Genomic DNA, 15,276 nt, shown 5'->3' with positions numbered 1-15,276 from the left:
AGCAGTGTTAGAACATTCTTCATGCGCAGTTTGTAGCAAGGACTTTGCACCTGAAGTTGGATACATTATTAAGGTTTAGTCCGTCCTACTATTTGCAATACACATATTTATTTCTTTAAAAACTTAAACTCGACGAAGTTCACAAAACTACAACTACATTTCGTTTGATTTACATTAATGAAACACGCTACAACACTTCTCCGGGCTTTTCAGCGTCGAGCACAAACCGTTAGCATGTCTTCTGCAGTTCACGAAAACGTGAAGGTAAGGGTAAGCGGTGATAACGCGCTTTTACACCATTTATTTGTAAAACTGTAGTATATTTTTTTAAAGTATTGTTACATTAAATGAGGAATTAAATGGTTTTTGCAATATCAACACATAGCCTAGAGGTAATCACTCAAAAAAAAAACTTCATTTAAAATGATCAAGCATCATTTCTGTTTGATTACTTTTGACCTACTGAGCAATATTTGACTCTGTAGTTTCCCCATTGAACGCATAAATAAAACATGTATGTATGTATTTATAAATATTAATTCATAAATATTTTGCATGTATGTATTTAAATGTTTCTACCACCAAAAAAATGAAATCCCTTAAGAGTACACTGCAAGCATGCAATGTGCCTTCATTTAAATAAAATTTGACCACCACAACATTGCATTGAAACGCTCACTCTTTATTACTTCCAGAATTATTATGGCTCTCGGTTGGAGACTTCAGATGACTTGCAAACCAATGCTGCGTGTGTCATGCCCTCCAGACCTGTGGCCAAGAGTGCATGTGAAGCCCTGAAACAAGTCCACCCAGATGTTTGCAAGAGGTACAGCATCACTTAGATTATACTTTCAAACATTATTCTGTCTCATTTCTTTCAGTAATGCACAGAATATAAATCTGCAGGTATTTTGGCTGTGGCCTGGTGATTCCAGAGAAGCTGGAAGGATGTGCGGTTCTTGATCTGGGCAGTGGATCGGGGAGAGACTGCTTCGTCCTCAGTAAACTGGTGGGGGAGAGCGGTCAAGTCATTGGACTGGATATGACGGACGAAATGGTACTTCTCAGATTGATGTTAACCCATATTGATAAAGTTCAGAAACAAAGTATCTGAATATTAATGTCTTCAAATAACCAAGTAAATAAATGTGTAACTGAATTTGAAAGAAAGTGCAACCTTTAACCTTTGTCTTTACTCCATAAATAGATTGTTGCCTCACAAAAATATGTGCAGTACCATCAGGAGAAGTTTGGATACTCAAAACCAAACACTGTGTTTGTGAAAGGATACATGGAGAAGCTCAGTGATGCAGGGATACAGAACAACTCTTTGGATGTAGTTGTGTATGCACACGCTTGGGTCATTTATGATGTTTTCCATGATTTGTTGACCATTAATCTGCCTGTGCAAAAGTAGTAAAAAAGGCCTTTTTTTTTCTAGGTCAAATTGTGTAATATGTCTGTGCCCAGATAAGAGAACTGTGATAAGTGAAGCATACAAAGTTCTAAAGGTGAGATATTCCCATCACATATAGTTACTGATAATTTCCTCATTATTGCATTTATGCAACAAAATCCTAGTCTTACACTTTACAAATGCTATGTTTCATATGTGAATGATCTCTTAGGAGGGTGGAGAGTTGTTCTACAGTGACATATATGCAAGCAAAGTAGTTCCAGACTCTTTCAAGGAAGATCCAGTTCTGTGGGGTAAACTTGATTTCTGTTTGTTTTCTTGCATTCTTTCATCTGTTACTTTTTAGAACTTGCATTCTTTTCTTGTTCTCACTGGGTTCACACCAGTGTTATTTTAGTATAATTCAGATACTATTATTGTTTTTATTTATATTTTAATCAGTTTATTTTCATTCTAGTTAAAATGTTAGTAATTTTGTTGCTTTTGCCATTTTTTATATTATCTATTTAGTTTTTATTACATTTAATTCAGTCTTACTTTTAGTTATTTTAGTACATCAAGTTAAACAAAAATGAGAAATGCTTACTTGGCAACTAGGTGTTTATATTTTTATATATACTGTATTTATAGGGTTAAATATATAATAATATTTAAAAAAAATCCTGGTCCACATTGAAACACATTTAATTGAAATTGCATTCTTCACTAACATATGAAATGTGTCTCATCCACGTGAAAGTGAATTTGATTTAGCCCCAAAAAAGTGGATTTAAATGACTGCTTGTTACTATCAGGTGAGGGAATGGCTGGCGCCCTCTACTGGCGAGATCTCATCACTCTGATGAAGGACATAGGCTTCAGCACTCCCCACATGGTTGCAGGCAGTCACATTGTGGTTCACAATCCAGAACTTCAAAGAAAGACTGGTAACATATTTGCTAACTTTTTTTGTGAAAAATTCTTGTTTTTACCACTCTGTGTGTGTGTGTGTATGGGTAACTATGGAACCTTGTTTCCACCACAAAATAAAACATTTTAAAAGATAGTGACTTTTTATCTTACAATTGTGAGTTTACATCTTGCAATTATGACTTTTTTATAAAGTCAGAATTGCATTACCGGTATATAAAGTCAGAATTGCTAGTTATACCCCCAGTTTCACAGACAAGGCTTAAAGAGATAGTTCACCCAAAAATGAAAATTAGCCCATGATTTACTCATCCTCAAGTCATTCTAGGTGTATATGGCACTCTTCTTTCAGACGAATACAATCGGAGTTATATAAAACATGTCCTGGCTCTTCCAAGCTTTATAATGGCTGTTTCTGTTTTGAAGTCCATAAAAGTGCATCTATCCATCATAAAACTGCTCCACACGGCTCCGGGGGGTTAATAAAGGCCTTCTGAAGCGAAGTGATACGTTTGTGTAAAACCTTACAAACTGTAATCTTGTCTATTCGTCTGAAAGGAGAATGTCATATACACCTAGGATGATTTGAGGGTGAGTAAATCATGGGCTAATTTTCATTTTTGGGGGAACTATCCCTGTAAGATAGTCCCAGACTAAAATGCATGTTTGAGCTGTTTTACCTGAAAGCAACTTGCACTGACATATCTCAAAATATGTCACTGCCATTGCTTTGTTTCAAGATGCACATCGGCAATGTTTTTTTTTTTTTATAAGGCATGTTTAAAAAAGCCACTTAAATGTCCTAATTGAACCAAGGCCTAATTCTGGCTTAATCTAATCTTATGGTGCTTTTCCATTACCAGTACCAGCTCAACTCGACTCGCCTCGGCTCGCTTTTCGGTCCGTTTTCCATTGCAGATAGTACCTCCACAATAGTACCTGGTCGTCATAGCGACGCCGCAGGAAACTTTTTCGTTCCTCGTTGCCCCATCAAGCTCTCGCTGGATCCTCTCTTCGGCAACCAAACAAAGGAAACCTCCTCGTTTGACCACGGCATATTCTTCCGAGTTGCCATAATAGTAATGGGTATATCACACAATCTCTGGCCAAACTATTTAAAAATGGCGGGGTTATTCAGGATACTCCGTCTGGTGCGTGCAATGATGACGATTCTCTCTGACCAATCAGCAGTCTGCCATGTTTTCACGTCACATTTTAGAATCGTCTCAGAACCTCGCCGGAGGTGATGCGAAAAAAAGTACCTGGAAGCAGATACAGGTACAACTTTTACACAGTGGAAAACCAAACAAAGGCGAGTCGAGGCGAGCTGGTACTGTGTAGTGGAAAAGCGCCATTATAGTACGGGGCTGTTGAATGTTTGAATCTGATTGGCTGATAAACGTTCTAAGGTGTGCAATTATTTTCAGGGAAACGCACGGCAAAAGTAGTTCAAGGCAGGTCTTGACCGCATTACAGTTCCATATCACTTCGCCAAATGACTACAGATTTGAGTTATAAAGAATTGTGAGACATAAACTTTTTTTCTCACAATTGCGAGTTTATATCACGCAATTCTGACTTTATAACTCACAATTACGACTTTATATCACACAATTATGAGAAAAAAAGTCGCAATTACTTTTTTTATTTTTTATTCTTTGGTTTAAACAAGCTTCCATAGGTAACATTATAGCTGAACTGCATTTGTTTTCATGTGCCACTGTGCTTTTATGTAACTTGGATGCAGGCAGATGCTTTAAATATGAATTAGTGATGATTTGACCTGCAATGTATCACTATATAGGTGATGTTAAATATGCATCTGGAACTTTCCGGATCTTCAAACTGCCTCAAAACTCCATCAAGAGCAAAGCTCTGGTCACATATAAAGGCACCGTGCCTGACTGCGCTGATTGCTTTGAGTTTGATGCCTCTCATTCCTTCAAGGTAAACTTCTACTTCTTCTTCTTTTTTAGTATGTTAGTATGACATATTCAGTGGTCTGTTTTGCTAATTCTGCTCCAGACGAATGTCCCAGTGGAGGTGGATGCAGAGATGGCCGCCATCCTCAAGAACACACGTTTCTCTACGGACTTTAATATTACAATGTTAGACACTCCAGATCCAAACCAGAATGGAACTCCACAGGTAAATGTGCCGTCTTGTGCACGTAGCTTATTCATTATCGTTTGGTAAATAAGGTTTACTTTAGAAGCTATAGAAAAAGCGAGAACTAGAAAAAGGAATTACTTTTAATCATAGTTTTTATTTTTCCAGTATTGCCACCTTAGCCCGTTCCTTCTCGCGGATAAACTGGGCTCCTCTGTCAAACAGTGCTCAAAGACGGGACACTAAGGTAAATGTTGAGAGCCTGGTGGATCATGTGATGTCTGGATCACTTGAGAAAATGTGGTGGGAAGTGAGAGATTATATGGTGTCTGTAGTGCTCAAATGATCATTCCATATGTTTTCTTGAGGAAAACCATTTTTGAGGAAGCTATTTGTCCTGCTTATTGTAAAATGACTTTTAAATATGGTAATCGCAACAACAGCAGCCTTAACAACAAAACAATAGTAATAATTATTCAAATATTAATTACATTAATATGTGGCAAGCATGTGTAAAGTTATCCACTTTTTATTCAAGAAAGAACAAAACCAACATCTTTGCCAATGCATTTGTGTTTTGATTTGATTGAACTTTAAAATCTTCATAGTTCTCTTTTCTTCTTCTTTTTGTGCTATAGTTGTAAAATGTAAAGCAAATTGTATTGGCCACTATTTTTGTCCCTTTTAAGATTGAAAGTATTGGCACTTCAATTCTGCATTAAAATAAGGCAGTGCTGATATAATCATCTCTCTCTCTCATTTATTTTTTACATTTGTTATTTTTGCTTTAAAAAAAAGTTTGTTTACCAAAGTGACAATTGTGTCAATTAAGTGAATTCTTGAGGTGGCATAATGTATGAGACATTGATTTTTCCAATCACTTGTGTACAGAATATTTTTACTGTGCGTCATCACCAGCTGTAATTGTCAAAATTTGCAAAAATTGTGAAAATATTATTTCTTTCTGTGTATTTAGGTTGCATAAAATACTACAGTTGAAATTAGCCTTAACATACAATTGGTTTAGAGCTAAGTTTTATATATATATATATATATATATATATATATATATATATATATATATATATATATATATATATATATATATATATATATATATATATATATATATATATATATATATATATATATATATATATATATAATATATATATATATAAAATTTAATTTCCACCATAATTGTATTGATCAAAATACATTATTTGAGATGTGGTGAAAAGATTTTAGAAAAAAAAAAAACGAATGAAAAAATTAATTACTGTGATGGATATATATTCGCTGTTGTTAGTAGATTAAAAGAGTATCTAAAGTGTGTTTTAAGGAAATGTATTTTTTAGTATCCAAAAGAATAGTCACCCATTACATTAATAAGCAGCATCACATTGATGCTGATTCCGAGAAGGGATAAGTGTTAACTTCACTTTTTGATTTCCCTTATTCCTAAAAATCACATGACGCTGTTAATAGCAGGATGTAGACCGATGTCATTTTCCCTGCAAGTCTCTTGAGAAAGGTTTCTTTGCCAGTAATAGGAATTTCATCATACTTTTCAACAACCATATATTACATACGTTTTACCTAATAACAGTGGTATTATGATGAGTAAGATTAGATTCAAGATTATGTGTAATCTCAGTATTCTTTTTCGGTATTGTTGAATTGTCTCGTTTTATTGAATTATAGCCTTTCGGTTTGTCATGTGGTTTAATCCGCAAAAAGTCCTGATGTATTTATGGTTATTGGACTGTTGGTGGCGCCAAAATCCTCAGTGTTCCCACACTAGCTCTATATTCCTTGCTGGCTATGATATTGCATTTTTATGGTTCTGCAGTTTGCAGTGCAGAACCAATATGATTAGTCAATGATAAGGGCATAAAGCACTCATAATTCAAGGATTTAAAGAGGCAAATTACCTGCAAGACAATTCATCCCAAGCAATCAATGAGCATTTCTGAATCTCATTTATAGTAATTTACTTAGAGACTTCATTTGCTGATAATAGCCTGCAAGAACAAAGAAAGATTTTCATGATGACAAAAAATTCCTCCTCTGGATACGCCTCATCCAGGACTGTGTTATTTGAAACATTGCACAAGACAAATTGACTGTGCACAGGTTTATTTTACCTGGATTCTAGGTGTCTGTTAAGTCTCTGCATGTATCTCTAGAAAAAGCTTACATTGGACTATCCTACCAGAAATTGGCCAAATAAACTCCCTGACTTCTCCTCAGCCCTCTGAGAAGGAGTGCTGTGACATTCCGAGTTGTGTGGAGGAAGCAGGTGTGGTTTAAATGTAAACACAGCAGTGAGGAACGGCTCTCATTGTCCTGGTTTCACCTCTTCTAAAGTGCTGGGCTTCTACCGCGTGCCCAGAATGTATCCCATTACTCTCAGCCACTTAATGCTTGACGATATCCAGAGCTAAAAAGCCTCTACTGTCAAGAGACACTGTGAAGGGAAGTGTAAGCTTCAATGTATAAGACTACGCACTGATTCCAGCATGATGCTCGCTTTCTGAACTTGTTCATGTATTAGTTTTCAATGACGTAAGCTGGTGTATTGTACTATTGATAAATAGCTACTGTGCCAGTTATGTCGGCAAAATTGAATTTTACATTAATGGCCAACTTCCTTTATAGATGAAAGACTTTATCAAATCAAAATATAAGGTTTGTGGATACAAGTCCAAATCGTACTAAATGCACTACCGTTCAAAAATTTTAGTTCGGTTTTATGGCCCTATCATACACCCAGCGCAATGCGACGCCAAGGCACAATGCAAGTGTTTTTTGCTAATTTCAGCCCAACGCATGTAATCATTTTCACATCTAAAGCCAAATGGACTCGTGCCCATCTGTTCGCCCATCGGCGTGCTGGTCTGAAAACGAGGTGTGTTCAGGGACATTGTTGGCACGTTGCTATTTTGAGACAACTGAAAACGACTGCGCCATTGTCCAACAAAAACCTGGTGTAAAGTCAATAGTGCAGTATTTTGTGTTATTTAAAGGGTATGTTAGTAATATGTGCCTATAGGCGGGTGCGCGATGCGTGTATACTCTGCTTTTTACCCACACAGAGGAACACGCAGCAGCACACAAACATTTTAAATATTACAAATAAAAGGATTCCTCTCTGAAGAAGCGTTCAGTCTTTCCGCTCGCAAATTCCGCCACGTAAATAGTGAATCCACCATGGAACTGGCTTTTAAAGGGAATGGGAGATGAGACTCTGATTGGTTTATTGCACATTACGCCCGAAACACATCCATGACTCATTAAGAGACTAGGTACAACCCTTTTGGACCATGCACTTATGCGCCGACCGTTTTTTTCTGTCATTAAATTAGATAAAAAGGTACAGGTTTTTTGTTCAAAATTAACAACATTTAAATAGAGTCAATACGTCATCAATCCTTCCTTCGAAACGTGTTTTTGTCTTACCCTGATTCATTATTTAAGCCTATTATAAGTGTTTAAATTTTAGACCGGTCGGGAGGATTTTCATGAGAAATTGTGTACATATGTCACTCACCCGTGGGTCTCTTGTCATATCCGTAAATAGAGAAAGATTGCTACTTTGATGCGTATATGTAATGGTAGTGGCATAGGTTAGTTGTCACAACTAGCGAGAAAGGTTGATATGTCTCCAACCTCCATGGAATGGAATTTTTCTTTTTTCTGCTGGCAAAAGGAGAGCTTGTAATAAAACCTGAATCAACATTGCCTTTGCTTTTGAAATGTTGTAAAAGCAATGTGGAGATTGTGTTTTTATAACTCAACAGGTGAGTACAGTGTTTTATTGAACAGATAAATTGTCATATGTACTCTAACAGAGTTCGTTGTAAAGCATTATCTATTGTGAAGGGTCATTTCATTATTGGTTGTTGAAGCCATATGTGTATATGAAGAGTTCAGATGCAAAAGCCTCTAAAAGCCACTTCGGTCAAAAATGAGATGACGATACTGAGTGAATCCTCTCCGCATATAGTATACGTTCTTAAAATACTTTCACTTCAAACCCACTAAATCCAAGCCTGAAGTTCAGAAGTAACGGTACTTAGGTAGAAACCAATACATAGAGGCCTGACAAAAATGCTTATTTAAAAACAAAAACGTCAGACGGACTTAGAGGCTTTTGCATCTGAAGTCTTCATATGTAGATGCCACATTTGACAGCATTGTGCAGCCTATGGCTGTAAAAACCACTGAGCTATACATTTCAGATGAAATGAAATAACCTTTCAGAGGTGAGAATGTGCTGGTTTGTGTTTATAACTCAATATGCTGGATTATCACATTAATGATAAGCTAAATGCAAAGAAAATAATTTGCAAATGTCTAGTGCAGATATAGATATTCAAACATGTGAATAAATAGATTGCAGATGAACAGTAAACTTGCTCTCAAGTGGTCATGGACTGGATTTGATTTTTCCAATATGTCGGACGACTTGCGTATAGCAGCCTATAGAAACAGACACTGAGGCATATGTGTGTATGTATGTATGTATGTATGTATGTATGTATGTTCTATTATTTATTGTAATGCTGTGCTGGAATTTATTTTCAAGGAAGTAACGTCTTCAACTAGTCAACTTGAGAAACATGCCATTTAAACTGGTTATATCCCTTAAGCCTAGTAGTCAATGTGGACCCACTTTATATTAGGTGGCCTTAACTACTATGTACTAACATTTTAATTAATCATTTGATACATTGCATTTATTGTGTACATACATGTTTTTACATTGTACTTACATTTTGAAAAATACCTGTATGTAATTACATCTGTAATTAATTTCTGTAATTACGTTTGTAATTACACAGTTGACACTTCCCTTACACCTAACCCTACCCTTAAACTTACCCATACCACCACACCTGTCCCTAACCCTACCCGTATCCCACCTCAATATCAGCAAAGGTGTTTTGCAATACAATTTGAACACAGTAAGTACATTGTACTTACTTTTTGATGTAAATACATTGTAGTTAAGGCCACCTAATATAAAGTGGGGCTGTCAATGTTTTATAAGCACAACCAAAACAATGTTCTTCTGAAAAATACATGCAGGTTTTTTTTAACCGCTAGAGAGTTAAACGTTACATAATGTACCCTTAATATATTTTTAATGTAATTTATTTCTGTAATGGCAAAAAAATGAATTGTTAGCATCGTTACTCCAGTCTTCAGTGTCACATGAACATTCAGAAATCATTTGAATATGCTAATTCTGTGCTTTACAAGCATTTCTTATTACTATCAATGTTGAAAACAGCTTAGTATTTTTGTGGAAAGGTGATACAATTGTTGCTGTATTTTTTGGCCACTACAATGACCAAGTTACTCTAGATGCAAAAATGGAAACCTTCCAGATTCATAGCTGAGTGTACTTCTAACCCAACATGTCTGAGGCAACACTTGAAGCTACAGGAGCTAACAGGGTCTCGGTGAAGAGGAAAAATAGAACGGTGCTCTTGACCTGCCCTCAGCCCCGCTCCCACAGAGCCTGACCTGCTGGAGAGGCTGAGGGATATCTTACCCATGCTGCTTGACTAGCCAACCGAGATCAAAAGCGCTCACGGCTCCCCTCCCCTCCTGTCCCAGCAAGGAGCTGATTGAAGCGATTCATGACCAGGTCATGACCCCTGTGTGCCAGGCACTGCTGAGGACAGACAAGCAGCTTTCCTAAGCAGGTTTTGCAGACTCAGACTGAAGCACCCACAGTGCATTTATCAGAGCGTTTCACCTTTCCTGGCTATAAATCATGCTGTTTCCTTTTTTATTCACCTGCTTTTCCTTTTAGTTTTAAGGTCAATTGTGTGACAAATAAAATCTCAGTCTTGAAGGCAACGTGAAACGGCATTTGCAACCCATTTTACTTGAGGAGAATGAAACATGATATTCAACATGAGTAACACTTTACAATAAGGTCCCACTCGTAAAGTTAGTTAATACATGAACTAACAATGAGCAATACATTCACATTAACTATTAATAAATGCTTTAGAAGTAGTTTTCATTATTAGTTCAGGTTGACAAGTGAAACCTTATTGTAAAGTGTTACCTAAACATAAAACAAATGTAGGAGGGGATCTATCAAGGTTTAATTGTATTTTATTGTATTTGATGGCGTCATGTCTGCGTTATCCTCGGTTTACGCTTTAACTGCATTAGAAACCATGGCAACACTGTGGCTGCATGTGAAATGCTCTGTTGTTGTTTCGAACAGTTTTTATGGGCCACGATTTTCTGTTATCGTTTGCAGGAGGTTCTGTCACCAAAGATAACTCAAAGAAACATAAATGTACGGGTGAATCAAATGACCCAAGAAGAGTTTTGGACAAGAGGAGAAATAAAACGAGGATCAATATCGGTGTGGCATTTCCTAACATTGTTTAACAAGTCTGGTGATCAAGTCTATGGCAGTGTAATTAAATACAGTGTGTGTTATACGTAAATAGTAAGTTAGCCTTTTTGCAAATGCTGTGTGTACATTCAAATGTACTTTATTGTTTTGAACATGTAAAACTATGCTGCGTTGAGCCCAAAGTATACTTCGCCCGCCAATGTCTGCGTGATGTAATTTTCATCATCAGGAGGGGGCACAAATATCCGCACAACCTGTCAGAATACAGCCCAATTTTTGTGACTCTGCAGATGGTGTGCGTACAACAGCACATGTGCAAGTGACTTGAGCATTTGAAACCAAAATCCTGAGGTGGCACATGCCCCGAACGCATCTTTCCTCGCTCATGACCAAAGGTTTATACTTTGAAAGGCTCCTGCGAGACGGAGCGGAATGTGGAAAATGGAGTATTCCTGGACCTTTACCCCACCAGTTAATTCGACAAATAAAGTGACATGTATGAGTAGTAATTTAGCATTAAACATTAGGTTACTTGCAGCTAATTTGATCTAGCTACACTTTTATTATTGTTTTGAATATGCAACCTTTAGCAGCGAAAATTACATACTGTGCCTTTAAATCCATTCCACAAAATTCCACCGGTTTTCGAATTTGAATTATTTTTTTTATAAAGGCAATTTTTAAAAAATAAAGTGTTAAGAATGTTATATTTGTATATAATTCCTAAAACTCAGTCAAGTTTGTGATGGAAATGTTATAAACCCAATGTCTGCCTTAATATGTCTGTACAACTATATCATTACAAAGGGTTCACACTAATAAACTGATGCAGTGAGATCCAGGCAGACAAGCAATTATTAAGATCAAATTTGTTAGAGTAAAAGAAAAAGAAAAAAAAAATTCAAATGTAGCAAATAAGTTGGATAGAAAAGTAAATCTAAGTATTAAAGTAGATGAGAGTATAGAGAAAAAAAGGCCCAAAAGAAGCAAAATATTTGTAGAATACAAGGAGCCCAGAGTCTTCTGAAAACTAAACATTTGGTTACAATGTGTAGTTACCAAAGAAAGTACTGGTATATATCTACATGAGTTAAGGTTAGGTTTAAGAGTAGGTTCAGGGTTAGTACCTAGTTATAACCCAGTTATTGTAATTGCTATAATAAGTGCATAGTATGTACATGTGGAACAGGACTGTAAAATAAAGTGCTACATTTTATATGCTGAGCCTAAGTAACAGGAAGGGACTAGGGGAAGTACCTATTGAAGTATTGAAATTAAATTCTCTAATTGTGTAATTGTATGATGCACTCAAGACAAAATGTACCCTAGCAGGCTTTATTAGGTCACCATGGTCCCTGTAGGCACACGGAATAACTTGATAAGCAATTGTGGTTTTAACACCTTTAAGAGAATATCGCAGATCTTGCATTAACTCATGTCTACAGAGATGGAAACTGATGTTTTGATACCAAGGTACATCACATAATCAGTTCTGATGGAAAACACACCCCATCAACAGGATAAATCCTGAGTCAGAGTATATTATGTAAGCTTGTTTCCGCCACAAAATGAAACATTTAAAAAAATAATTGCGACTCTTTATCTCACAATTGTGAGTTTACATCTCGCAATTTAAAAAAAAAAAATTCTCAGAATTGCAATATAAACTCTCAATTGGGAGTTATAGTCAGAATTGCAAGATTGTTTCTCTCGCAATTACAACTTTATATCTCACAATTCTGAATTTATATCACACAATTCTGACTTTATAGTTCACAATTCTGACTTCTTTTTTCAGAATTGTGAGATTGCAAAATTATAAAGTCCACTTCTGAGGGGAAAAATAATTGCGAGTTTACTGTATATCTCACAATTCTGACTTTATAAAGTCAGAATTGCAAGATATAAACAATTTCTCAGAATTGCGACTTTATATCTTGCCATTCTGACTTTATAACACTTAATTGCGACTTTATATCACGCAATTCTGACTTTATAACTGACAATTATTATAAAAATCTAGCTATAGTAAATAGAATTGCGAGATGTAAACTCACAATTGCGAGAAAAATAGTCATAATTACCTTTTTTTAAATTCTGTGGCGGAAACAAGCTTCATTAAAGAAATCAGTAACATGCAAAAGAATAATCATACAACATAAGGACTATAACGATGAATGATGATTCATCGAATACATAGCTATCAATGACTAGAATTCATGAAAAGACTAATAACATTCAAAAAAAGGAAAAATTAATGAAAGACAAAAAAAAAACTATTCTAATACGAATAATTTCTAATACACCATAAACACTTTGATGCATTGATTTAGCTTTGGTCCTTTCGAATCCATTGATAAGCAAATATTTTTGTTCCTCACTATCTGCCTTTTGTGACATTGTTCACTTCACAGGGGCCTCTTTTTTCTCTCTCAAACGTCCTTTTGTATAGTCTTTGAGGATACGTATTGATTCTCGTTATACTTCCCAGCGTGGGGCAGCTTAGTCCTTGTTCAATGTCGCTTTCTGTTTTAATTAAAAGGTTATTAATACGGTATCAGGCGAGGAGATTAGCCCTGCGGTTATTTAAGGAGAGCTTTGTGAAATCACAATGTCCATTCTCTTGGGCCCTGTCAAATTTATCAGGTTCAAGGGCAACAATAGGCACTAGAATATCAGCTAACAGATCCATGGAAGCTTTTGTCTTGGCCGGCGAGAGATCTAAATTGCCCTGTGTTGTTAAGCTAAAAGCTTATTCAGAGGAATGCTAAAACCCTCGCCTTTGATCTCTCAAGCAAAAAAAAAAACGGATGAAGGAGAAACAGAGGAGAAACAACAATAGTGTTTGGTTTGAAGGATTTCATTATTCCCATTTGATTGCTTGCAATTTGGTCACTGGCTCGATAGTATCTGGATTTGTAGCGCTTCATATTCCATTTCATATCAATGCAAGTGTCAGTTAATAAGGGAAATCCCACATTTGTAAGACAAGCCGGAGAGTGGAAAAACAGGGGTTTTCCTGTTCCCATTGTGAGTTGTTTGATGGTCAAGGACCTTGCAGACAGAATGTCTTGGTTAAACATGACTGCTTCCAAATACAACCATAACAGTCCATAAATCACCAAATAACCTTTTATTGTTCCACTGTCTAGACATTTTGTGATTACAAGATAATTTAATATCCGATTTACGCAGGCTCTTTGTACTATAGCTCTGATAAGACAAAGAAATGGGTGACAACCTGTGAATGATAAACCCAATATTATTATTATTATTTTTTTTTTTTAGGGTAGTAGATTTTTGTTAGGAGTGTCAAGAAAAACTTGCCCTCTGACATACTGCTCATTATCACACGGGTCATACCGAGGTGGTGGAGCTTTATCGCAAAACTGCACCTCTCAATTAACCCACAATTCATTCTCTTCCACAGACAGGCTGTTTACTCTCACAAAAACATCCAATCAAAGTTATTGCCTTTGCAATATGATAGGTCTGCTAGCCAATGGGATGTCATTGTTGAGATGCTCATAAATGTGTTGTGCCCTAACTACCTTTGTTTAGTTTTATAGTCTTTGTATGCTAGTATAATGTGACCATTTGAAGAACACGACGGTTTTATTACAGATTCTCAATAGGCAGTAATGCTTTCAAATGTCAGAAGACAATAGCAGAGCTCATTTGATGACGCAGACAGTGTTGTTACTTTTTACTTTTCTCCTGAGATTAGTTCGGTTACTGTTACTTTTCCTAACAGGTGTCTAATCACATTGACAAAGTGAATAATTTTCAATAGTTTTCATTTGAAATTGGGACAACTAAAATACTACGGAAGGGACAGTTCTTCATTTAAATTTTTGCATGCATTTTACTTGTGATTTATTTCTTAGTAAGCTGGCTGCAAGTACGATGTGTATACACCACCTGATGAAATATTACTACACTGCTGTAGAGTGTATGCAAATGGCAAGACCATTGAGAAAACGGACAAAAAGCCAAGGTCAGCTGATTGGAAATAGGTGTACACACAGTATGGATCTTCTGAGTCAGTGTGGTATTAATATTATGGTCACGCTTTCGATTAGGGTGCAATTCTAACTATTAACTACGACTTTTGCCTCAATAAACTCCTCGTTACTGCGTATTAATAGTTAGTAAGGTAGTTGTTAAGTTTAGGTATTAGGTAGGATTAGGAATGTAGAATATGGTTATGCAGAATAAGGCATTAATATGTGCTTTATAAGTACTAATAAACAGCCAATATCCTAGTAATATGCATGCTAATAAGCGACTAGTTAATAGTGGGAATTGGACCCTAAACCTAAGTGTTACCAATATTATTACTACTGTTCTTCTCTTTCCATGAGCACCTGTTGGGTGGGGAGCAAATTCATCACATTGTAGTGCATCTAGAGTTACATGCAAACGTTACTGTCATTGTGAGGGTGGAGCA

The 15,276-nt window shown here is 36.1% G+C and overlaps 1 protein-coding gene across 1 annotated transcript in view; it reads left to right on the top strand.

The window, feature by feature from the left end:
- LOC307130975 (arsenite methyltransferase) overlaps positions 1–15,276 on the top strand; it is a 58,978-nt gene continuing 43,702 nt past the window's right edge. The window contains exons 1-10 of the mRNA XM_079824328.1: positions 1–264; positions 696–826; positions 907–1,057; positions 1,208–1,344; positions 1,442–1,511; positions 1,629–1,710; positions 2,212–2,343; positions 4,131–4,273; positions 4,352–4,474; positions 4,604–4,682. Coding sequence (XP_079680454.1) covers positions 178–264; positions 696–826; positions 907–1,057; positions 1,208–1,344; positions 1,442–1,511; positions 1,629–1,710; positions 2,212–2,343; positions 4,131–4,273; positions 4,352–4,474; positions 4,604–4,681 — 1,134 coding nt within the window. The 5' untranslated portion in view covers positions 1–177 and the 3' untranslated portion in view covers position 4,682. The remainder of the gene's footprint in view (positions 265–695; positions 827–906; positions 1,058–1,207; positions 1,345–1,441; positions 1,512–1,628; positions 1,711–2,211; positions 2,344–4,130; positions 4,274–4,351; positions 4,475–4,603; positions 4,683–15,276) is intronic.

The sequence above is a fragment of the Gobio gobio genome, assembly GCF_949357685.1.
Source record: "Gobio gobio genome assembly, chromosome: 8".
Classification (NCBI taxonomy): domain Eukaryota; kingdom Metazoa; phylum Chordata; class Actinopteri; order Cypriniformes; family Gobionidae; genus Gobio; species Gobio gobio.
The sequence above is the reverse complement of the archived record's forward strand: the minus strand, read 5'-3'. Positions and strand labels throughout refer to the sequence as shown.